General features: G+C 46.8%; 2 protein-coding genes across 15 annotated transcripts in view; one reads left to right on the top strand and one right to left on the bottom strand.

Annotated features, from left to right (window-relative positions):
- The window catches only part of Mtnap1 (mitochondrial nucleoid associated protein 1), an 11,820-nt gene extending 8,032 nt beyond the window's left edge, over positions 1 to 3,788 (bottom strand). For 5 of the 10 annotated variants that reach the window (XR_013041958.1, XM_015993724.3, XM_042283053.2 and 2 more), the window contains exons 1-2: positions 3,261 to 3,788; positions 988 to 1,095 (exon numbers count right to left, since the gene is read on the bottom strand). The gene's annotated coding sequence lies outside the window, so the exon portion shown is untranslated. Of the gene's footprint in view, positions 1 to 987; positions 1,096 to 2,579; positions 2,699 to 3,036 lie in introns of all 10 variants that reach the window. The other 5 variants (XM_076543659.1, XM_076543663.1, XM_076543662.1 and 2 more) reach the window with 3 other exon arrangements.
- Positions 3,749 to 20,787, top strand: part of Vcf1 (VCP nuclear cofactor family member 1) — a 22,608-nt gene continuing 5,569 nt past the window's right edge. The window contains exons 1-2 of one of the 5 annotated variants that reach the window (XM_006970445.4): positions 3,749 to 4,049; positions 12,349 to 12,448. In XM_006970445.4, the coding sequence (XP_006970507.1) occupies positions 3,829 to 4,049; positions 12,349 to 12,448 (321 nt within the window). In that variant the 5' untranslated portion in view covers positions 3,749 to 3,828. Of the gene's footprint in view, positions 4,050 to 4,145; positions 4,334 to 4,871; positions 6,415 to 12,348; positions 12,449 to 20,787 lie in introns of those variants that run through there. The other 4 variants (XM_015993784.3, XM_006970446.4, XM_015993797.3 and 1 more) reach the window with 4 other exon arrangements.

Raw genomic sequence — 20,787 nt, 5'->3', positions numbered from 1 at the left:
TGTGGATTATTTGGTTACACTGTGTGAAGATGTCTCTGTTTTACCTCACCTGACTAAGGCACCTTCTGATTGGTTTGATAAAGAGCTGGATGGCCAATAGCTAGGCAGGAGGGGACAGGCAGGACTTCTGGGGAGACAGGAACTTTGGGGAAGAATCCAAGGTGAGAGATTTGCTAGTGAGACGTGAGGGTAGTTGGAATACAGTACTGAGGAGAGGTAATGAATGGGTCATGTGGCCGAACATAGACTGATAAAAACTGGGTTAAGTTATAAGCACTAATTGAAACAAGCTTAAGCTAAGGCCAAGCTTTCATAAGACTCGTAAGTCTCCATGTCATTATTTGGGAGCTGGCGGTCCACAGACAGACCTATCCCAGTTAAGAGTGCCCACGGCACTGCCATTGCGGGGATCTGGGTTCTCTCCCCAGCACCCACACCAGGCAGCTCACAACTGAATGGAAAAGAAGAAATAAAGAAAGGACATGACTGCTCCTAGGTATGGTGGAGAGAAAGTTTATTGTAGGTAAAAGGGAGAACATAACCAGAGGCAGAGTCATCTGTGACAGTCCAGAGTGAACATGACCCTGAGCTGGGCCAGGGGAGGGGAGAGGGGAGAGGCAGGAAAGTAAAGGTTAGATGAAAGGGCCTGGTAATCAAAATGGCTGGATTATAGAGGGAAGGGCAGCTGGGAGAAGGGCAGCCTACCCCCTGGGCTAGAGAGTTCAGGGTAGGGGAAGGGGTATGCCAGCCATACCCTGTAACAGGTAGGGACTGAGGGATGATGGGGAGAACCTATGGGACAGGTCCACTTTTGTTATGTTAAATAGGCACCTTTGTTAGCCATTTGTCCTGGGTTTGAGACCTAACAGTAACCACCTGTAACTCTAGTTTTAAGGGAATCTAGTGTCCTCTGACCTTCTGGGGCACTGTGTACACATAGTATAAATAAACTCATATAAACAAACTCATGCAGGCACATATACGTACACTTAGTAAAGAGATAAAAGAAACCTCCAGGTGGGTATTCCTCACTTGGAACCTCTCCCGCTCTCAGGAACTCTTCAATACATCACATTCACTCTTCTTGAACTTGTCCTTCAAGGATGGAATGAGGAAGGATAATAACATTCATGCGGGCTACAAAAACTGATTAGAACAGTTTCTAACATTACATAAACAAGATTCACTGGGTATGAGGACTCATGAGAACTCTCTTTGTCAGCTGGGGATATGGTTCAGTCGGTAGAGCGCCTGCCTGGCAAGCAAGAAGCCCTGGGTTCTATCCCCAACACTGCACAAGACTTGATGCTGTGTAGAGAGCCATGATCCCAGCACTTGGAAGTGGAGATGGGACAATTAGGTCAGCCTTGGTTAGAGAAAGATTGAAGCTAGCCCGGGATTCATGAGATCTTGTCGTCAGGGGGAGGGGGGGAATGGGGTGGTTTTCATAACTCAGGAGAAATTAATCTCTGCTAATATTAATATCAACAATACATACATATTAAAACTAGCAATGTACAGAAGGACATAATCCCCATTTATTTATTTATTTTTGTTTTTTTGAGACAGGGTCTCCCTTTGTAGTTCTGCCTGTCCTGGAACTCCCTCTGTAGACCAGGCTGGCCTCAAACTCAGAGATCCACCTGCCTCTGCCTCCCAAGTGCTGGGATTAAAGGTGTGTGCCACCTGGCCCCAATTGTTTTAATTTTAATTTGTACTACAATAGATTATTGTGTACACATAAATTTGTCCATTATTAATTGCTTAGTTTGAGATTTTTGGTAAATGTATATCACGTAAAAATATTTTCAAACATTTATTATTACACATCATTTATTTCTGTTACCCTGTAGAGTTGGGAAAGGAGAATGCTTAATTCCAAAGCTCAGCTGGGTTCCAAAGAACAAGGAACATATCTATCCTAGCATAGCTACATTCTCAAAATCTAGTATCACCAAGCATACTGTTTACCTCTGAATGCTCTCAGGAAGCTGAGGTGGTTTAATGTCAACCTGGACTGCACAAGGAGACCATCATCTTTCAAACAATCATCATCATCATTAAAACACACACACCAAACAAAAAAGCCTCTAACACTAAGGCTGGTATATGACATTTGTTGAATGAGTAAATAAATATGTATATTACAACTATTTAATACCAAGACTGAAAATATCTTCTGGCCATTTAAATAAATTGACACAACAAAACAACAACCAGGTGTGGTGGCACACGCCTTTAATCCTAGCACTCGGGAGGCACAGGCAGGTGGACCTCTTGAGTTGAGGACAGCCTGATCTACTGGTGAGTTCCAGGACAGCCAGGACTATACAAAGAAACCCTGTCTCGAAAAACCAAAGAACAAAACAACTCCCTCACCCCAAAAATCAAAAAACCCTGAAGCTGAAACCACTTACAAAGTATCTATTAAATCAACCAGCACTTTATCCTTCATGAAATGCAAAATCAAACTGTTTTCTGAGGAGTGAGTCCACAGTGATTATTCTTACTGTTAGTAATCTTGTTTGCAAAACGCACACATGAAAGCCAATCCATAAGCTTTCAAGTTGTAACAGTACCTTTTCCTAATTTTTCTTGAGATGGGATCTCACTATGTAGCCTTGTCTGCCCTGGAACTCTAGGTAGACTAGGCTGGTCTTGAACTCACACAGATTGGCTTGCCTCTGCCTCCTAAGTGCTGGAATTAAAGACTAGCGTTAGTATGACTGGCCCTATACCCTACATCTCAACAAAGGGGCCCGTTTTCCTGCCTGACTTCTTGCAGTCGTCTCTTCAAGACCCCCATGTTTGTGGATCACTGTTCACGTATTTGGGGCAGAAACTTTGAACGTCAACTTCTGTAACGATCAGAACTAAGTGGACGGCTGTGATGTGACCAAGTACTGAGTCCTATACAAATAATTGGATTATGCCCCTGGCAGATACCTGGGGATGCTTCTGAAAACCAGAGTTAAAACTTCCCCAAGTATCCCGGGCCCAGAATACACTTGAAAAAAATAAAATGAAAAAATTTACATCTGAGACAAGGTCTCAAGTAGCCCAGACTGGCTTCGAACTGGTTTCCTAGTCGAGGATGACTTTGACCTTCTGGTCCTCCAGTCTTCACCTCCCAAGGGTTGGGGTGACAGGTGCGCACCACGCACGCCCGGCTGGGACCGCGTGATTTCCTCTGATCGCGCTCACATCGCCCCGAGCCAGCTCTCACCGCCGCGTTCCCACGCCTGCCCGCCTCCCCACACCTTTCTGCCCGGCTTCTTCCGAGCAGGTGGGCGGTACCGCTCCCGGTCGGGGCTGGGACTCCGTTAGTCCGTTCGCCTCGTCTGCACTCCTCTCTCGACCTACAACAAAGCTCGTGGAAAACAGCGCAGCCCTTGGATACTCCACGGAACCCGCTCCGCACCTCCGGAGACGCGGAATTCCACGTGGCGCTCCCTTCGAACCCGCAGCTCCCCGACACCTTCCAACCATGGAACCCAGAACCTGTGGCCGTCCGCGTCAGTGCCTGATGGAGCTCGCCCGGTTCTTGCTTTTTTAAAAAATTTCACCTCCCAGAGATTTTACGCAGATACAAGCATCCGTTAGTGTCCAGTCATTTAATTTATTCCAACCCGGCTTGACATTTCCAGCTTGTCCCGGTTTGGTTTTACACAGGCGGGTGCCTCGGACACCTACCCGGAGCCCTGGAAGTTCCAGGTCTGTTTTCCCTCTCGGGACGGGCCTCTTCCTGAGGGCGGGGTTACGGGCGAGCGCGGCCCCGCGGCCCGCCACTGCGCAGCCGCAGGAGGACGGTACCACGGCGCCTGCGACATGGGGGGGCGCGGAGGGGACGCCGGAAGTAGCGGTGGTACGGGTCGGCCTGCGGGGTACTCAGCGCCCGCAGCCTCCACCCGCGCGGCGGCCAGAGCCCAGGCCCGTGGGGGTGGGCGTGGCGGTCGCCGGAACACAACTCCGTCTGTCCGCTGTCGGCGCCGAGTGGCGCCGCGTCGCTCGCCTTCACCAGCTGCCATGAGCGAGCGCCTCCGCCCCAGGTGAGGGAAGGGACCCGCACTTTTCTCCGCGGCCCCTGGGCCCGAGGATCGGCGCGACGCAGCCGAGGGGCGCACGGAGCCCGGATGGTGCGAGGCTCCGTCTGCGTTGCTCTGCGGTCGGAGGAGGCGGGGAGAAGGTTGCGCCGCCTCTGACACCTGGACCCTGTGGGTAGCGAGAGAGGTGACTCTCTGGAACCCCGGTCTAACTCCTTCTCCGTCTTTCTTTTTTTTTTTTTTTTTCTGTTTTGCTTCTTCGACTTCTGCCCTTTCCACTTTGGGATGAGGTTTGTTCGGTCCTACAAGACGGACGCAGGACCTAAAGCTTTTCCTGTCCTAAATTTAGGCGGGTAGGGGGATGGGAGGAAGAGCCGAGCTGGAAGAGGCAGCCCCTCAAGAAGGCGCCTCTCGGGGGGACGGGACGCGGCGGGGCGGGGAGCTGCAGGCGCCCCAAGGTCAGGGGAAAGGCGGGGGTTGGGCTTAACCCTGCAGCTGGGAGGGCTTAGGGCAGACCGCAGCGCTGTGTCCTGATCTCTTGTAAACCCAGGAGGGCAGATGGACCCGGGCGGGTTGTGACCCACCCGGTTGTGGCATTAACAGGCAGGGTTCTAAACTGTTTGGAGGAGGAGCCGTTTGGCCGTGAGGCGGGAGGTGGAAAACATTGCGAGTTCATGCTGGCTACCCTCTCCCCTGAGCCTGGCCTCAGGCCCCAGGCGGCCTCTGCGAGCCTTGGGCCCCAAGCAGATGAGGTTTCTTTTTCCCGTCTCATTTTTGTCTTCAGGAAGGTGGGAAGAAGTAAGTTGGGATGCTCTGCCTCAGAATGAAGAGGACCCGCTTTCTTTCTTATTAGAAAGTCTCCTAACTACGGCGCTTGACGACCTGTACATCACCAAGTTGTACTTTTTCCGTTTTCTTGATGAAGAACAGACTCAGAGGCGTTTAATTATTTAAGTCTATCCAGGTTTACGTCTCTTTATTCCGTAGTAGTTTCAGACTTTCAGGTGGCTCATAGGGTTGCTTTTTTATTTTCTCTTTTAAAAGACTTCATTTATTTTTACGCATGTGAGTGTTTGCTTGCTTGCATGTATGTATGTACACCGCGTGCGTGTGTGCGTGCCTGGTGTCCATGGAAGCCAGAGGAGGGCATCGAATCTTCTGGAACTAGAGTTATAGATGGACCAAACCTCAGTTCTTTGTGACCGCAACACGTTTTCTCAATCTTGAGCCTTCTTCCAACCCCTGTGCCTTAGTCCTTGCATTAATTGGCTGTGAATGTAGTCTTTTTTTTTTTTTTAAGGCTTCTCCTTGAAATGGTTACTCCTTGGGACTGAGGCGCACCAACATCCTGAGGTTATTTGGTCCAGTGTTGAAAATTGAAGTTCCTAGGCAGAACTGAATTGTTGGTTTTGTTTATATAGTAATTGTGGCAGAACGCCTGTACTTGTGTGGACAAGATGATCAAACTAAATTGGAAATTATAAGGTGCCTGTCAGAGTTATAATCTGGCCTGTGGCATTGATGCAGTACCAAAAGGTTTAGTCTTACTGATTGATTGTACAGATAGCAGGAAGCCATAATCTTGCCAATTATTAAAGACTATTGAAAGATTTAAATTAGGCCAAGTTGAAATTATGGTCCAGTTACAGTCACACCTTTAGGATTGGGACCTTTAGATACAGTAAGCCTTAGCTGACTGCCATTTTTTGGATTCTTGGATTATCTCCCTTATCTGACAGCCCTCAGCATTTTCTACCACGAACAGATTCTTTTATCTAGTGCTGTAGGCTAGTAGTCAGAGTTTGTGCTGACTGGAGATTCTTTTTCTCTAATTTACTCACAGGAATCTTAGTGTGTTTCTATCTCCTGGTGACTTCTTGAAAATAAGCCATTTGGTGAGGACAGACCTTTCTTGCCCACTTTTCTCTTCAGCTCCAGTGTCTTTCCTGTCTCTGGATCCGGTTCCTTAGTTAGGAGATGAGGGGTTGAGCTCAGAGAACATGAGGGCTGTACAAGGTGGGTGTGGAGGTGCCAAGGAAGTCTGCCTTACCACCGATCCCTAATTTTTACATATGAATTGGGAGAGAGACACCCTACAGCAAGAAGCAAGAGTTCTTTTAAAGAAATGTTTGAGATGGAGTGTGGTTTCACTTGTCTTTAATCCCAGCACTCAAGAGGCAGAGGATCTCTCTTGAGTTTGAGGCCAACTTGAAGTTCCAGGCTAGCCAGACCTCGTCTCAAAAAAAAAAAAAAAAGAACACTTGAGAAGCAGTTTCTGCACTCTGATGACGTCTGCCCAGGTTTTTGAAGAGGACCAGGAAGACAGGACAGAAGTGAATAAGGAAGCTGATGGAGTCAGCTGTCCTTGGTGGTAATAGATGTCCAGCAATTATCTTTACCTAGGTGGAAAGGAGAGAATCTAATCAGTTACAGGGCGCCTGTAAAAATAAACGACAGTGTGACTTAAGACCTAGCATGTACAGGGCCCTGGTTTGTAGACCAATGATCATGCCCCTTATTAATAAGGCTATTGAAAGCTGAGCGCTTCTAGCGTGGCATCTAATAAAAGCCAAGAACAACGAAAATGGAGAATACAGAGAGCTCATTCTTAACTCATTACCACCCAAAGGAGAGGACAACTCACAGGCCCATGAGGTGGCACTTGTGCCGTGAGAAACAGACTTGTCTTAGATGGCTTCCCAGAAGTAGATAAGAACTGTAGAGCGCCCTTTGCTATTGTTACTGGGAGGAAACATGCCCTATTACAGACGAGGACATAACAATGTTTGGTCAGGCTCACACAGTTCGGTGGGAGTGACTCAGCAGCCCCAAGCATAACCAGCTGTTGGCATACTGATAAAAGAAGAGCTCAGGGGCTAGTCTGCTGCCACCCTGAGTTTATTTGAGTCACCTGCTCCCAGCAGACACTGCTTTACTGCACATCCCCTGTAAATTGCCTTTATTGGGGTAGAAGCAGAAGCCTCTTGGTTCAGATTTGTATACTAAGGTTTTGTTTGTTTGTTTGTTTAGTTAGTTTTTGAGACAGGGCCTCACTATGTCTCCCTGGCTGTCTTATAGTTCTTTGTTATAGACTAGGCTGGACTCAGATTCACTCACAAAGATCTGCTTACCTCTGCGTCCTGAATGCTGGCATCAAAAGTGTGCACTGGTTTAGATTTATAATAGCGTACCCACTTAATGGTTACTAAAACTTGATTGTGTCTAGGCTCAGTAGAGCCCTTAAGACCTAGCATGTACAAGGCCCTGGGTTCAACCCAAGCACCACAAATAAAACAAGACCCCCCCCCCTCAAAATACTATGCCAAAAATAAAAACCCAGTATTTGTCTTGTTTTTAATCTTCAAGTAGTTCAAGAATATTGTGCAAGTGCTAGCCAGTCTTCTGGGAGAAGGGTAAGAAGTAGAAAGAGGATCTACGTTATTGCTATGTGAGATAAGTCATTCTGTCTTCATTTTGGTCAGAACTCCCAGGCTTGTCTGTAACTCCAGTTCCAGGGGATCTGACACTCACACAGATGTACATGCAGGCAAAACACCAATGCACATAAAATTAAAATAAGCCATTAAAAAAAAATCAGTTTTCCTTCCTCATTGGCTAGTCCTGTGCCTGACTCACTCTGTCTCTGTCTCTTTCTGTCTGTCTCTCTCTCTTTCATACACACCCCATGGGAGTACTTGTAAACCCCAAACAAACCATTTTGAAGAGTCCTGCCTTGGGCTGGAGAGATGGCTCAGTGGTTAAGAGCACTTGGTGCTCTCGCAGAGGACCTGGATTTGGTTTTTAACACCCATATGGCAGCTCACAACCATGTCTAACTCCAAGTCCAAGGGATGTGATGTCTTCTTCTGGCATGCTTGTGGTACATATGAATACATACAGGGAAAACACTCATTCACAGAAAAAAAAAAAAAAAAGATGAGGCCCAGTGGCTCAGACATGCAGTCCTATCACCTAGGGGCTTGAGAGTCAGGAATGAATTTGAGGGCAGCCTACACTGCAGAGTGAGAGCCTGCTTCCAAACAACACCAGGGCCATTGAGATGGCTCGGATATAAAGGTAGTTGCTGTGCAACCTGTCTGCTTCAGTCCCTGGAGCCTTTGAACCTTTGTAAAGCAGAAGAGAACCAATCACAGTATTCGAAGTTGTATCCTGCCTTGTATGCACAATAAATACTAATAATAACAACAACAAAAAGCCATGCATTCCTTTAATCTAGGGTGTAGAGTGTAAACTCATTCTTAAGAGTTAGATAGCTGGGCGGTGGCACAGCCTTTAATCTCAGTTTAGGAGGCCTCAGAGGCAGTCGGATTTGAGTTCCAGGCCAGCCTGGTCTGCACTGTGAGTTCTAGGATAGCCAGGGCTACACAGAAACTCTGACTCAAAAAAAAAAAAAAGAGTTGGAGGTCTTCAGAGTACAGGCTCCTGAGCCAGAGTGGTGATTTTGGCTTCCACTCAAAGCCTTGTGTTAGGGACTTGATGTACAGAGAGCTCCTAACGGTACATGAGACCATTTTTCCCTAGTGTACATACTTAAACTAGCCTTTGTTCTTTTCTTTGGATGTGTCTCTCTCTCTCTCTCTCTCTCTCTCTCTCTCTCTCTCTCTCTCACACACACACACACACACACACACACACACACACACACACACACACACACACACACACACGGTGACAGTCTCTGTATAGTCCAGGCTGCCCTGGAACTCTGTGTAGAGCAGACTGGCTTCACGCTCAAAAGAAATCCTCTTGTCTGCTTCCTAGAGTGCCCCATCAGGTCTGGTACTGCCTTTCGTCTCTTAGAGATTTGACCTTGGAAACATTTTCATTGTGACTGATAATGCCTTGTGGACATATGGAACTCAGTCAGTGCTGTCCAGTAGAACTATTTTTTACTGTTTGAAGAGCCTATTAAAGCAAAAGTTTGATAATTAATTTTTTTCCTCACTCGATTATCAGTTCAGTTATTTAAAAAGAGCTGAGGGCTGGAGAAATGGCCCAGCGGTAAAGAGCACTGGCTGCTCTTGCAGGGGACCGAGGTTCAGTTCCCAGCACCAGTGTGGTGATTGTCTGCAGCTCTAGCTACAGCGGATCCATTGCCCTCTTCTGACAGCCATGGACGTCAGGTACACATGTGTGCATACATGTAGGCAAAACATTCATGTACATAGAATAAATCTTAAGTTAACCAAACAGTGCTGATGGTAATCTGTTTTACAGAAAAGAACTGCAGACCTACAGTATCTTTGAATTTTTGTTCTTTGCTGAACCTTCTTTTTCCTAGGGTCTAAAAACAAGTCATTTGTTTTTGTATTTTGTGAGTTGTTACATACTTTTTTGTTATTTTAAGTAAAATAATTTAGGACTGGTGCTGTTCACTAGACAAGGTTTTTGTTTGCTTGTTTGTGTTTTCAGTATATAAGGGTCAAAATGTCCTTTTCTGCTGGGCATGGTAATGTATGCCTTTATTTCCATGACTTGGGAAGCAGAGACAGGTGGCTCTTTGAGTTGGAGGCCACCCTGGTCTACATAGTGAGTTCTGGGACAGCCAGGGCTACCTAGTGAGATCTTGTCTTTAAAAAAAGTTGGTTGGACAGTGGTGGTACACGCCTTTAATCCCAGCACTCAGGAGGCAGAGGCAGATGGGTCTCTGTGAGTTTAAGGCCAAGGCTACACAGTGAAACCCTGTCTCAGTTGGGAAGGATCAAAAAAAAAAATCCTTTTAAAATTTATATTTTTTAACATTTCCTATAGGAAATTTACAATAATCTCTCTTTTTTTTTTTTTTTTGAGACAGGGTTTCACTGTGTAGCCCTGACTGTCCTTGAACTCACAGAGATGTGCCTGCTTCTGCCTCCCAAGGGCTGGGATTAAGAGCATGCACAAACACCACCCGACCTTACTCTTGATTTTTAAAGTATATTTAATAATTGAGTGTGTGGAGGTCAGAGAGCTACTTGTGAGAGGCAGTTTTCTCCTCCCACCATGTAGGACCTGAGGTGGAGCCCAGGTTGCCAGGCTAAGCAGCAAGGGCCTTTGCCTGCTGAGCTACCTCACCAGCCCCCTATGGATTTTAAATGGCCGTAACCCAGCAGGGTAAAGCAGCAGCTGTTGATTGCCATCTGGGCAGCCTTTATAGCAGGCCAGCTACAGTTCCATCAGCCTTCAAGCAGAGAGCTGGAGACTCAAGTATATGGCGTAGTTCTGAGTCCTCGGTCCAGCATGTCCACGAGGTTAGTACGATGAACAGGTTGCATTGCTCCAATGAGAGAAAGAAAGCAGCCCTTCACCCAACATGTGCTTTTGCTGTCAGAGGCACGGGGCCACGTGGAAACAGAGACCCCGTGCTTGCACAGCAGGCTTCTGTGTGGTAGCGGTGGTCGCACAGGAAGATGTTGGACTGTGGACTCCGCGGTGTATTTATGCTGGCTCCCATGTCGAGATGGGAGTGGCTGCAGCAGCAGCAGCCTCGGGACTGCAGCCGCCTCTTTCTGGTGAATGTGCTCCAGCACATCGGGCTGCCGGGACTCAGCCTGTGAGTACGGAAGCTGGCTTCAGTACTGAAGAAGGCTGGTATAGGAGCCTCGGGGGCTGGTGTGTTAGGCAGATCTTGGGAGGAGTGAGGCCTGGCGCCCTGAGTGGTCCAGTGAGTACTTGGTCTTAGTTGAACAATATGGCTGGGAAGGTAGTAGGCAGCATGGCTGAGTCTGGGGTAGCTGCGTGAGGTGACCTGAAGGAGCTGTTGTCTGGTCAGAGTTGGTCCCGGGGTTGGGCACAGCTTGTTTGTACATTGGCTGTTCTCTGTATGTTGGTAGGTAGGTAGTCCTGGCACGCTGCTTAGCCAAAGCTGCACATGGTGACTCCAGTAGAGCTTCTGTAGTGAAGGGACTATGCTCTTCAGTGTAATCAGATAAGGCTTCACACTGTGGCTAGGCTGGTCTGAAACCCAGTGTAGCCCAGGCTGGCCTCATATGCAGTGATTCTCCTGCCTTAGTTCCCTGCATGCTGGCATTATAGGCATAGCCACTATGCCTGGCAATAACTGGATTTTTAAAATTTTTTTTATTTTTTTTATTTATTTATTTTTTTTTGATTTTTCGAGACAGGGTTTCTCTGTGTAGCTTTGTGCCTTTCCTGGAACTCACTTGGTAGCCCAAGCTGGCCTCGAACTCACGAGATCCGCCTGGCTCTGCCTCCCGAGTATTGGGATTAAAGGCGTGCGCCACCACCGCCCTGCTTTTTTTTTTTAATTCTTTTTTAAGTTAATAATTTTGCTTTATTGAGACAGTCTTTCCTTGTTAGCCTCTAACTCACTGTACAGAACAGAGTTCTGGGATCAGAAGTGCAAGCCATCATCCCCACAGGATATATGCATTTTAAATTTTGGTTTCTTTAAATTTAAATGGCCACATTATTTGTGGCTGCCATTTTGGTCACGGTATTCCAGGCAGTTGGTCTTAGAGCTGTTCCTCCTTTCATTTATTCCTACTTTCTAGTTTGGGATTAAAATCCTTCTGATAGCCCCTAATTCTTGTAGATAGTCTAAATAAACATACACTCGCCGGGCGATGGTGGCGCACGCCTTTAATCCCAACACTCGGGAGGCAGAGCCAGGCGGATCTCTGTGAGTTTGAGGCCAGCCTGGTCTCCAAAGCGAGTTCCAGGAAAGGCGCAAAGCTACAAAAAGAAACCCTGTCTCGAAAAACCAACCAACCAACCAACCAAACAAACAAAAAATACACTCTCTCAGACTGAGAACACTTGCTAGAGAAAGATGTGATTTGTTTCCCCGCTTTAACCTGGCAGTGTTAACCAGCATATCTGTCACTGAGCGACAGCCCACTGCAGTGACATCACAGCGCCACGCTGGTGGTGTGCCTAAGCAAAGGAATGGACACCTCCCAACCCCCCCCCCCCCAGCAGGGCATTGGAACCTCTCACCTGTGTGATTCCATCTTGCATGTATTTCAGGGCAAACAGGCAGACAACGTCCCCACTTCAGCGTTCTATGGGGCAAGAGGTAGAGTGGGAGATTTGGAATTATAATTTCAGGGGATGTGGTGAGGGGAAACTGAGTCTCTTGTCACTCCGTTCCTTTCCCCATAAGGCTTGGCCTTACTAGCTGTCTCTTAGTGCCCAGTGCTGGAAAGCTAGAGTTCCTCCCACTGGGATGTCATGGTGGATTAGTTTTTTAGGCTAGAGGGTAAATTTCGTAGGTTGTTGTGGTTTTTCGTTGTGTCTTCGAGCTCCGTAACTGGTTATTTTTCCTCTTGTGTTTACATTTCAGGAAAAGGAGAAGAAATGGCAGTGATGACGACAGCCACCTCCCGCCCCAGACCAAAAGGAGCAGTAGGAACCCCATCTTCCAGGACTCCTGGGACACAGAGGTAGGCAGGTGACCACAGGCTCAGCTGCACGGCCTGCTCTCCATTGCGTAATTGATAGGAGTTCATTTGTTCAGAGAGTACCTCCCCCGCCTTGATTGGTCGGTTCCATCCATGATGCTTACTTGTCTCATTTTGAGGCAGAGTTTTGATGAGTAGTCGTGGCTAGCCTGGAATTCAAACCTGGTTGGCCTCAAGTTTGTGGCTGTCTTCCCTCCTTACTGCTAGGGCCACCCTGGGCCTGTATTGCTCCTTGAAGCAAATCCTCTTTGCGGAATGGTGGCTGCCCTGCCCGGTAAGCAGTGTGTACATGTTCATTTTCACCCACCCCACCATCTATAATAGTTTCATGGACCTCGGAAGCCCCTCTTTGAATCCTCTAATTTTGCATTTCCACAACCCATTTCCTGGTGGTTCATGAACTGTGATTGTCCTCAGGGAAGACATATTTGTTACTTGATTCAGTAGCAGTTGTAAGCAGCAGAGTGTGTACAGTGTGTGTACACAGATCCCTTTTTGTCCTGGGATTAAAGTCCTGGCACAGATCCCCTTTTAAAGGGTTTTTATTCTTCAGCGTGTTCTAGAAAGTGTTCATCCACAAAGTTGGGAGGTGTAGAGAGTGTGGTGGAGGTGGGGATCACACTCTCAAGAGTTCTTTGCAACTTTTGTTTTCCAGAAAGAGTGTTCTGCTGTGGGAACATTTTTGGTGCAGTTGGGAATTGATAAGGCTGGGAACAGAACCCAGGTTGAAGTGCTGAGGGTAAATCATACCTATACATTGTGGCCCCTGACAGTTGTCATGCTATAGTGACAGACAGTAGGGTATTTACATACACAGATCCTGCTGTATTTGATTCCCACTAATAGGATTTTCTTGTATCTAGACTGAACCACCAGTCTAGTCACCAATGAGGGGACACTGATCTTCATGTTTCAGGACCAACTAATCTACAGTGTGTTCCTGACACGAGTAGACTTGAGTTCTGATAGCATTTCTTTAAAAATCTTAGTCTACTTTTTTCTTTTTTGAAAAAGTGTTTAACCTGCTTGGGTGGTGGTGGCACAGATCTTTAATCCCAGCACTTCAGAGACAGAGGCAGGTGGATTCTGGGAGTTTGAGGCCAGCCTGGTCTACAGAGTGAGTTCCAGGACAACCACAGAGAAACCTTGTCTCAAAAACAAAACAACAAAGTGTCTAGCCAAAAAAACGTTGTTGAGCTCTTGTTGAATGGGACGATTGTGGAATCCTGGAGATGAAGGAAACCGGAGATCCGAGGATGCTGTGAGCATCTGAAGTAGTAACAGCCGTGGACTTGCCGCCATTCTGTCTGTGGTGCTGATGCTTTAGAATAGGATTTAAAAAAGTCACCTTTTAAAGATTAAAAGATTATCTTTACTTATCTTCGTGTGTGTGTGTGTGGGGGGGGGGGGGGTGGTTCTGGGGGGAGCACTGTGGAAGGCAGGGGTCAACCTGCACAGAGGCATCGGTCGGTTCTATCCCTCCACTGTGGGGCTTAAGAATCAATCAGCTGTCAAACTTGAGGCAATTACCTTTGCCTGCTGAGCTGTCTCACTGGACCTGGTTTTGTCCTTTTTCTTTTCTTTTCTTTTTAATAATTTGTTTGTTTGTTTTGGTTTTGGTTTTTTTTAAGACAGGGTATCTCTGTAATATCCCTGGCTGTCCTGGAACTCACCATAGACCAGGCTGTCCCTCGAACTCACAGAATCCGCCTGCCTCTGTCTCCCGAGTGCTGGGATTAAAGGCGTGCGCCACCACTGCCCAGCTGTCTTCTTTATTTTTTGCTTATGTATATGTGTTTGCCTGTGTGAGTTTATGTACACCACATGATTGGAAGTGCCTGCAGAGGTTGGAGTGCACCAGCCCCCCTAGAATTAGATGAGAGTGCTTGTGAGCAACCTGATGTCGATGCTGGGAACCAAACCCTGGGCACTCTAAACGAGCAGTAAGCACTTTTAACTGCTGGGCCATGTCTCAGGCCCCTCCCTCCGTTTTCTTAAAAAAATGCACATGCATTTTAGTATTAGGGTTTTTTGTTTTGTTTTTGTGTGTGTTTGTGTGTTTTGGGTGGGGGTGGATAGGGTCTCTCCCCATAGCCGTTGTTATCCTGGAACTTGCTGTGTAGACCAAACTGGCTTTGAACTTAAAGAGATCTACTTGCCTTTACCTCTCGAGTGCTGAGGTTCAAAGTGTGAACCACCATGCCAGGATATATTGCTTACTTGTAGTTTGTAGAAAATACCCTTGACTCAGTTTCTACCATCCGTGCATTGGTGTCCCAGAAGAAAATGGTGGCCTGTGACTGAACTGTTGGGTCACTTATCTTTTTCTTACTTGTCCAGAGAAGTTCCACTGTTGAACCAGTTGGAATCAGCAGTCTGAGGTGTGGACTAGCTGGTCCTCGTTACAGCTTAAGGCTGCTGAAACATGGCAGCTCACCCAGCTTGGCATCTTAACCATTACTTTCAGTGTTGTTCACTGGACATAGGCTTCTGTGCTATGCTGAGCTGCTCTGGGCTGGGGTGGTGAGTGACCTGGAGAGGCAGAGGGTCTTCTAAAGTGGGAAGTGAAGCCCAAGTGACTGACTTCCCCACTGGAATAGCTTCTGTTTGTAGCATAAAAACAGCTTTGGAACTGGGTGTCGGTGGCACACGCCTTTAATCCCCAAAAAACCAAAAAAGAAAAAAAAAAACAAAAACAAACAAACAAAAAAAACCCCAGAAAAAACAGCTTTGGAGAGATTTGGTTCCTTTCTAATAATTGTATATAAAAGAGAAGAATAAATTACTAATATTGCCATTTATGTATTAAACTACTGGCTTAATAAAAGTAGTAACCTCTTAATTCCAAGGCTGGGTCAACAAGATAATGGTTCCTTTAGAGTGAGGTAAGAATCCATTTCCTGTGGCTGGAGAGATAGTTCAGTGGTTAAGAGCACTGGCTGCTCTTCTAGAGGACCCAGGTTCAATTCCCAGCACCCACATGGCAGCTCACAACTAACTCCAGCTCAAGGGGCTCCAACACCCTCACACAGACATACATGCAAACCTGCCTTCTGGTACTCAGGTGTGTGCCCTGTAATCAGAGGTTCTACATGAATAAATGAAAGTGACACCTTTTGGAGTGCAGAATATCGTCACCAGTGTTTCCCAGTACCCAGGGATCATGGGAAGAAGGCTGGAAAGATGTGGAGCTGCAGCAAGTGGCTTTCCTAAAGCAGCATGTGCCTCCTTGTATTTGCAGGAAGAGGAATTCTGATGCTAATACTGAAGCCCCAGGAGTGTCTTTAGTAAGAGTAGGGAGATGTGCCCAAAATAACAGAAACAGGGAGGGGGTCCACAGGGTTTCACAGTCACTGCTGTAACTCCGAAGAACTGGGTTAGGTGACAGTGGGGATGTATATAGCATTTATTTATTTATTTATTCACTTGCTCATTCATTCATTCATTCATTCATTCATTCATTCATTCATTCATTCATTCATTCATTCATTTACTTATCTGTAGGACCTAGAGCCTTGCACGTGCCAGGCCAAGTGCTATACTGCTAAGCTATATCCCCAGCCCGGTTTAACATAATCTTTTTTTGTTTGGTTTGGTTTTTGTTTTATTTTGTTTTTTTGTTTTTTTCCTGAGACAAGGTTTGGGTAGCCCTGGCTGTCCTCTGTAGAACAGGCTGGCCTTGAACTCACAGAGATCCTCCTGCTTCTGCCTCTCGAGTGCTGGGGTTAAAGGCGTGCGTCACTACTGCCTGGCTAGCATAATCTTCTAAAAAGATGTTTTTAGTTTTCATTTCATGTGTAGGAGTGTTTTGCTTGCATGTATATCTGCACTATGTGCCTGTGGAGGTCAGAAGAGGGTGTAGGTTTCTCTGGAACCAGAGTTACAGAAGGTTGTGAGCCACAATGTGGGTACTGGGAACTGAACCCAGGTCCTCTGCAAGAGCAGCCAGTGTTCTTCGCTGCTGAGGCATTCCTCCAGTTCCCAGTGGGGCATGTTCTAGAAATGTTTAATATCAAAGTGACCATTTTTAATTTTGCTTTAAAGTTAGATTTATTGTCTAATTTAGTATTACATTTACTAATTACTATTGCATTCACTTAGTATATTATGTGCTTAATGTGTATGTGTCTAGGTCAGAGGTCAGCTGTGGGAGTTGGTTCTCTCCACCATGGAGGAACCATCTCCCTGGTGATGGTTGGTTTTTCTAAGACAGGAGAGCCCACTCTGGCCTGGAAATCACTGTAGCTCAGCCTAGCCTTGAACTTACTTTTTGTGATCATGTCTCTACCTCCCAAGTACTGGGATTGAAGGCCCAACTAAAGCTCTTAATTTTTTCCATCTTGAATCTTTTTGGGAGTAGTAGGTGTTTGCTAAAATACAGCATTGTTTTGGCTAACTCTTGTGTGAGGATTTAGGGTTGTTTATAACTCTGCGACAAATGAACTTTTGAAATTACTTTTTTTTTTTTTGAGATAGAGTCTTGGGATAGCCAAGGCTGGTCTTAGACTTCTGATCCTTCTGCCTCTCTTTCTCTATGTGGGAATACAGGAGTGTGCCATCATATTGCCCACGAGAGGGTTTTCTTTGTAGGTTCATGTAAATTGAAAGCATTGGTGAATGTGGATATGGAGGTGAAGAGAAACTAGGGCCTGAAAGGTGAAAATGTTTTTTTCTAGATGGGCATAGCATCGGCCAAAGTGTGACACACCTAGTCCCAGCACTCAGGAGGCAGAGGCAAGCAGATCTCTGTGAAGCCAGACTGGTTTATATAGTGAGTTTCAGGACAGCCCGAGCTACACAGTGAGACCCTGTCTCCAAAACAAAACAGAATACCAGCCAAACAAAAAACTCTGAATGCCCTCCCTTCCTCCCTTTGTAATAAAGGGAGGAAGCATGTGGTTCTCAGTGATAAATACACACACATTCTGGTTCTGATTATTTTACATATGTTAATTATACATAATAATAGGCTTCCTTATGGCAATCTCATGCATACATGCAAGGCACTTTATCATATTGACTCCTCTCCCTTTCCGTTCCCTTCCCACCCAGATACTTTCCTGTCTTCGATTATTTTTTGGTTTACTATTTTTGATGACCCACTGAGTTTCATTAGGGTTGCTTGCAGGATTGTGGGTGAAGTTATTATAGGATCATAGACTCCTTGCAATGGATGCTCCATAGAACGTGTTGGGACCTTGCCCTGTAGCCATTAACTGTAGATACTCAGGGAGGAGTGAAGCTTTGTGAGCTCCCTCCCCCACAGCTACTATTGTCCTGGAGTAGGGGCTCATAGGTCCTTTCTCTCCATGGCAGAATGTTGACAGGCCCAATCTTTAACTTTTAAAAATGATATTTATTTATTTAGTGTAATGCTTACACAGAACAGTGGACAACTTGTAGAAGTTGGTTTTCTCTTTACACTATGTGGGTCCTGGCTACTGAACTCAGGTTGTTAGGCATGGTAATAAAGTACTTTTACCCCTGAGCCATCTCACCAGCTAGACAGGTCTGAGCTTGCACAGGTCTTGGCCAGTAAACCCTGATCCTGTGAGATCCAGACTGCACAGGTATTCTACCTCACTCCAGTCCTTCCTCTGGCTCCTCCATTCTCTCCTTCTCAACCTTTGATGTTCGAGAGGAAATGATGTGTAAGTCCCATGTGTGGCCGAATGTTTCACCAGACTTACGTAGCCTTATCTGAGGTGGAAACAGCAAGATTGAGATGGCAGTTGGATGGGTACATGAGTCCATTAGCTTCCCTGCTGAGGCCTAGGACCTCCCCAGCCTCCAGCCTTTGGACAGGTTTGTGGTACCCCTTGGAGTAGGTCTCCAGTACAGCCCGGGAGGTTGGTTACCTTATTACTGACTCAGTGCCATTGGCAGCAGTGTGTACTTTTTGCCTGGCCACTCAGTAGTGTAACGTTGAGGGTCCACAGCTGAGTTCTCCCTCAGCAGCCTACATAGCATCCTCCAGCAGTGTGAGAGCTGGCCATCAGGGAGGAGGCTTCCATCCTTGTTCTTGCTTGATCTCTCTCTGCCCTGTACTCATTTTGTTGGCTTTTTGAGAGTCTCATAGCCCAGATGGCCCAGGCTGGCCTTAAACTCCTGGTCTTCCCTCCTTTGTCTCCGGAGCACTGGGATTACAGACATGTACTGCCACTCCTGGCTTCGTTCTGAGTTTATGAACAGAGAGACTCCACAATTAATAGGCTTGCTTGGGCTGTTTTCTAAAGCTTATGACTAGAAACCGTACTTAGAGGTGTTTAGTTTCTGCCATGGTGTAAAGGGGTTATTGTTTATTTAAACTAATGTCACAGCCTGGTAAAGGTAGAATTATAAGCAAGCCTACCCAGGGGGGCAGCATCTCTGGTGAGGAATTTGAGGAAATAAAGATGACCTTCTTTAGTGTATTCGTTCTCTGCATTGCAGTTTCTAGATCTTTGCTGTCTTCCTGTCTCTCACCAGCTTGCCAGGGTTCCAGAGGCGTCTGCTGGTTTTTCTCCTTATCTTTGTGCCTCTGAGCCTGCACCTCTCTGGTCTGCCACTGTGCCCCTCTTCCTTCCTACCTCACCCACCTGCAGCTTCCTCCCCTCCCTTCCCTTCCTCTCCCCTCCCCTCCCCCACCTGTCTTTGCTTGTCTGTAGTCCTGTGGTGCTTTCTCAGGCACCTTCCCTTCCTCCTTCCCTTGCTAAACTGTGGGAGTGTTGATATTCAGCAAGTGGTTCCTGGTATCTGCTGCTCTTAAGTACATGCCCTGTGTCCTCAGTCAGCTGGGTATCTCCATCTCCCTCCAGAGCCCTCCTGTCCCCCTCTTGGGTATGACACACACCTTCAACACTTCCCAGTCCCTGTGCCTGCCTCCTGCTTGGCCTTTGAGGAAACATCAGTGGGCTCCTTTTCTGTTTCTCCAGATCTCATCATACACCAGAGCCCTGGGATCCTAACTCCCTGGGTTGGATCTGAGCATGACCTGAGTGTTTGGAACCTCTGCTGTGTCTCAGTGGCTCTTGTAATTTAGCCATGACCTCTCTGTCTGTGTTTTCTGTTTCACCAGCTCCTGACACAGTCCACTTGTACCACAATGAGCTTGTCACTCTCAAGACATTCTTTTTCTGTATGAGCTTTGAGTTTATTGCTGATTCTCTTGGTTTGTCATTTCCTGCCTGTTCCAAGTTTTCCTCATCCAGTGGAGCCACTGTTAGGAGCTTCTCCCATGCTTACCCAGCATGCACCACTGCATTTCTCTCCCAGCAGTAGCTGTGGACTCTGGTTGTCTGTGGATGCATTACCACCATTTTCCCCATTTGAGCTCAGTAAATATTTGCCAAGTGCCTGAGCAGCCCTGGTGACGTGTTCATGTCATCCTGTGTGCACAGCAGGTGGGTCTGAGCACACCAGAGCCCCACAAGTGACTGCAGAATTTCTGTTCAGGACAGCGCCCTTCTGGCTGCACCGCACTGCCAACAGCTAGGAAGATATAATGGCTGCCTGTACTCAAGACCCTGTTTCCACAGGTTTTCAAAGCAGGACTCTTTGGAGTGGTCAGTGCTTCCATGAGGAGGTTATTAGCAAACAGCCAGGAACCAGTTTGGGTACAAGAATTGGTGCCTTTTCAGATGCAGGTATAACAAGGATAGTTCTGGACAGGGTGGCAGTTGAACTGTGTTCCATCACATAGGAGTGTCTCCTTCCAGCCATCTGATACCGAGAGTTAGCACCACCAAGCGAGAGCAGCTTCTGTGGCTGCAAGGGCAGTGGGGCGACAGCACAAAGTCACTGAGACTGTGCTCAGAGACTGCCCAGGCCGGCCTGCCCCCAGGGAGCTGCTGGGCGGGGCTTTGCATCAGTTGTCCATTTCCGATTTCCTTCTGGGAGTCTCGGTCTTGAAGTTGGAAGTAACTAAAGACCTTACTCTGTCTTGTACTAACGTTCTTTACTCATGGTTATTTTTCTCTCTAAATATATTTTTGGTTAAAACTTTTAGAAAATAAAAATAATGGGGTCTGGAGGAGATCTCAGTGGTGCTTACTGCCCTTGCAGACCTGGTCAGTTCCCAGCATTCACAGCAGCCGACAACTACATGTAACTCCAGTCCCAGGGGACCAGATGCCCTCTCCTGGCCTCCTGGCTTTTATATGAATGTGGTACACACACTCACTCACACCCTCACACTCGCTCCTGGGGGCTTGAAAAAAGGAAAAGAAAGCAGTTAAATACAGTAGAAGATCCAAAATCTAAACACCTTGCCACAAGTGTCTTCCAGACTGGTTTTTGATGTATCATAGTATGTATATGGCAAAGAAAAGGTTTTTAAAAAA

Source organism: Peromyscus maniculatus, chromosome 8 (genome assembly GCF_049852395.1).
Source record: "Peromyscus maniculatus bairdii isolate BWxNUB_F1_BW_parent chromosome 8, HU_Pman_BW_mat_3.1, whole genome shotgun sequence".
NCBI lineage: Eukaryota > Metazoa > Chordata > Mammalia > Rodentia > Cricetidae > Peromyscus > Peromyscus maniculatus.
This window is presented reverse-complemented; position numbering and strand designations above follow the sequence as displayed.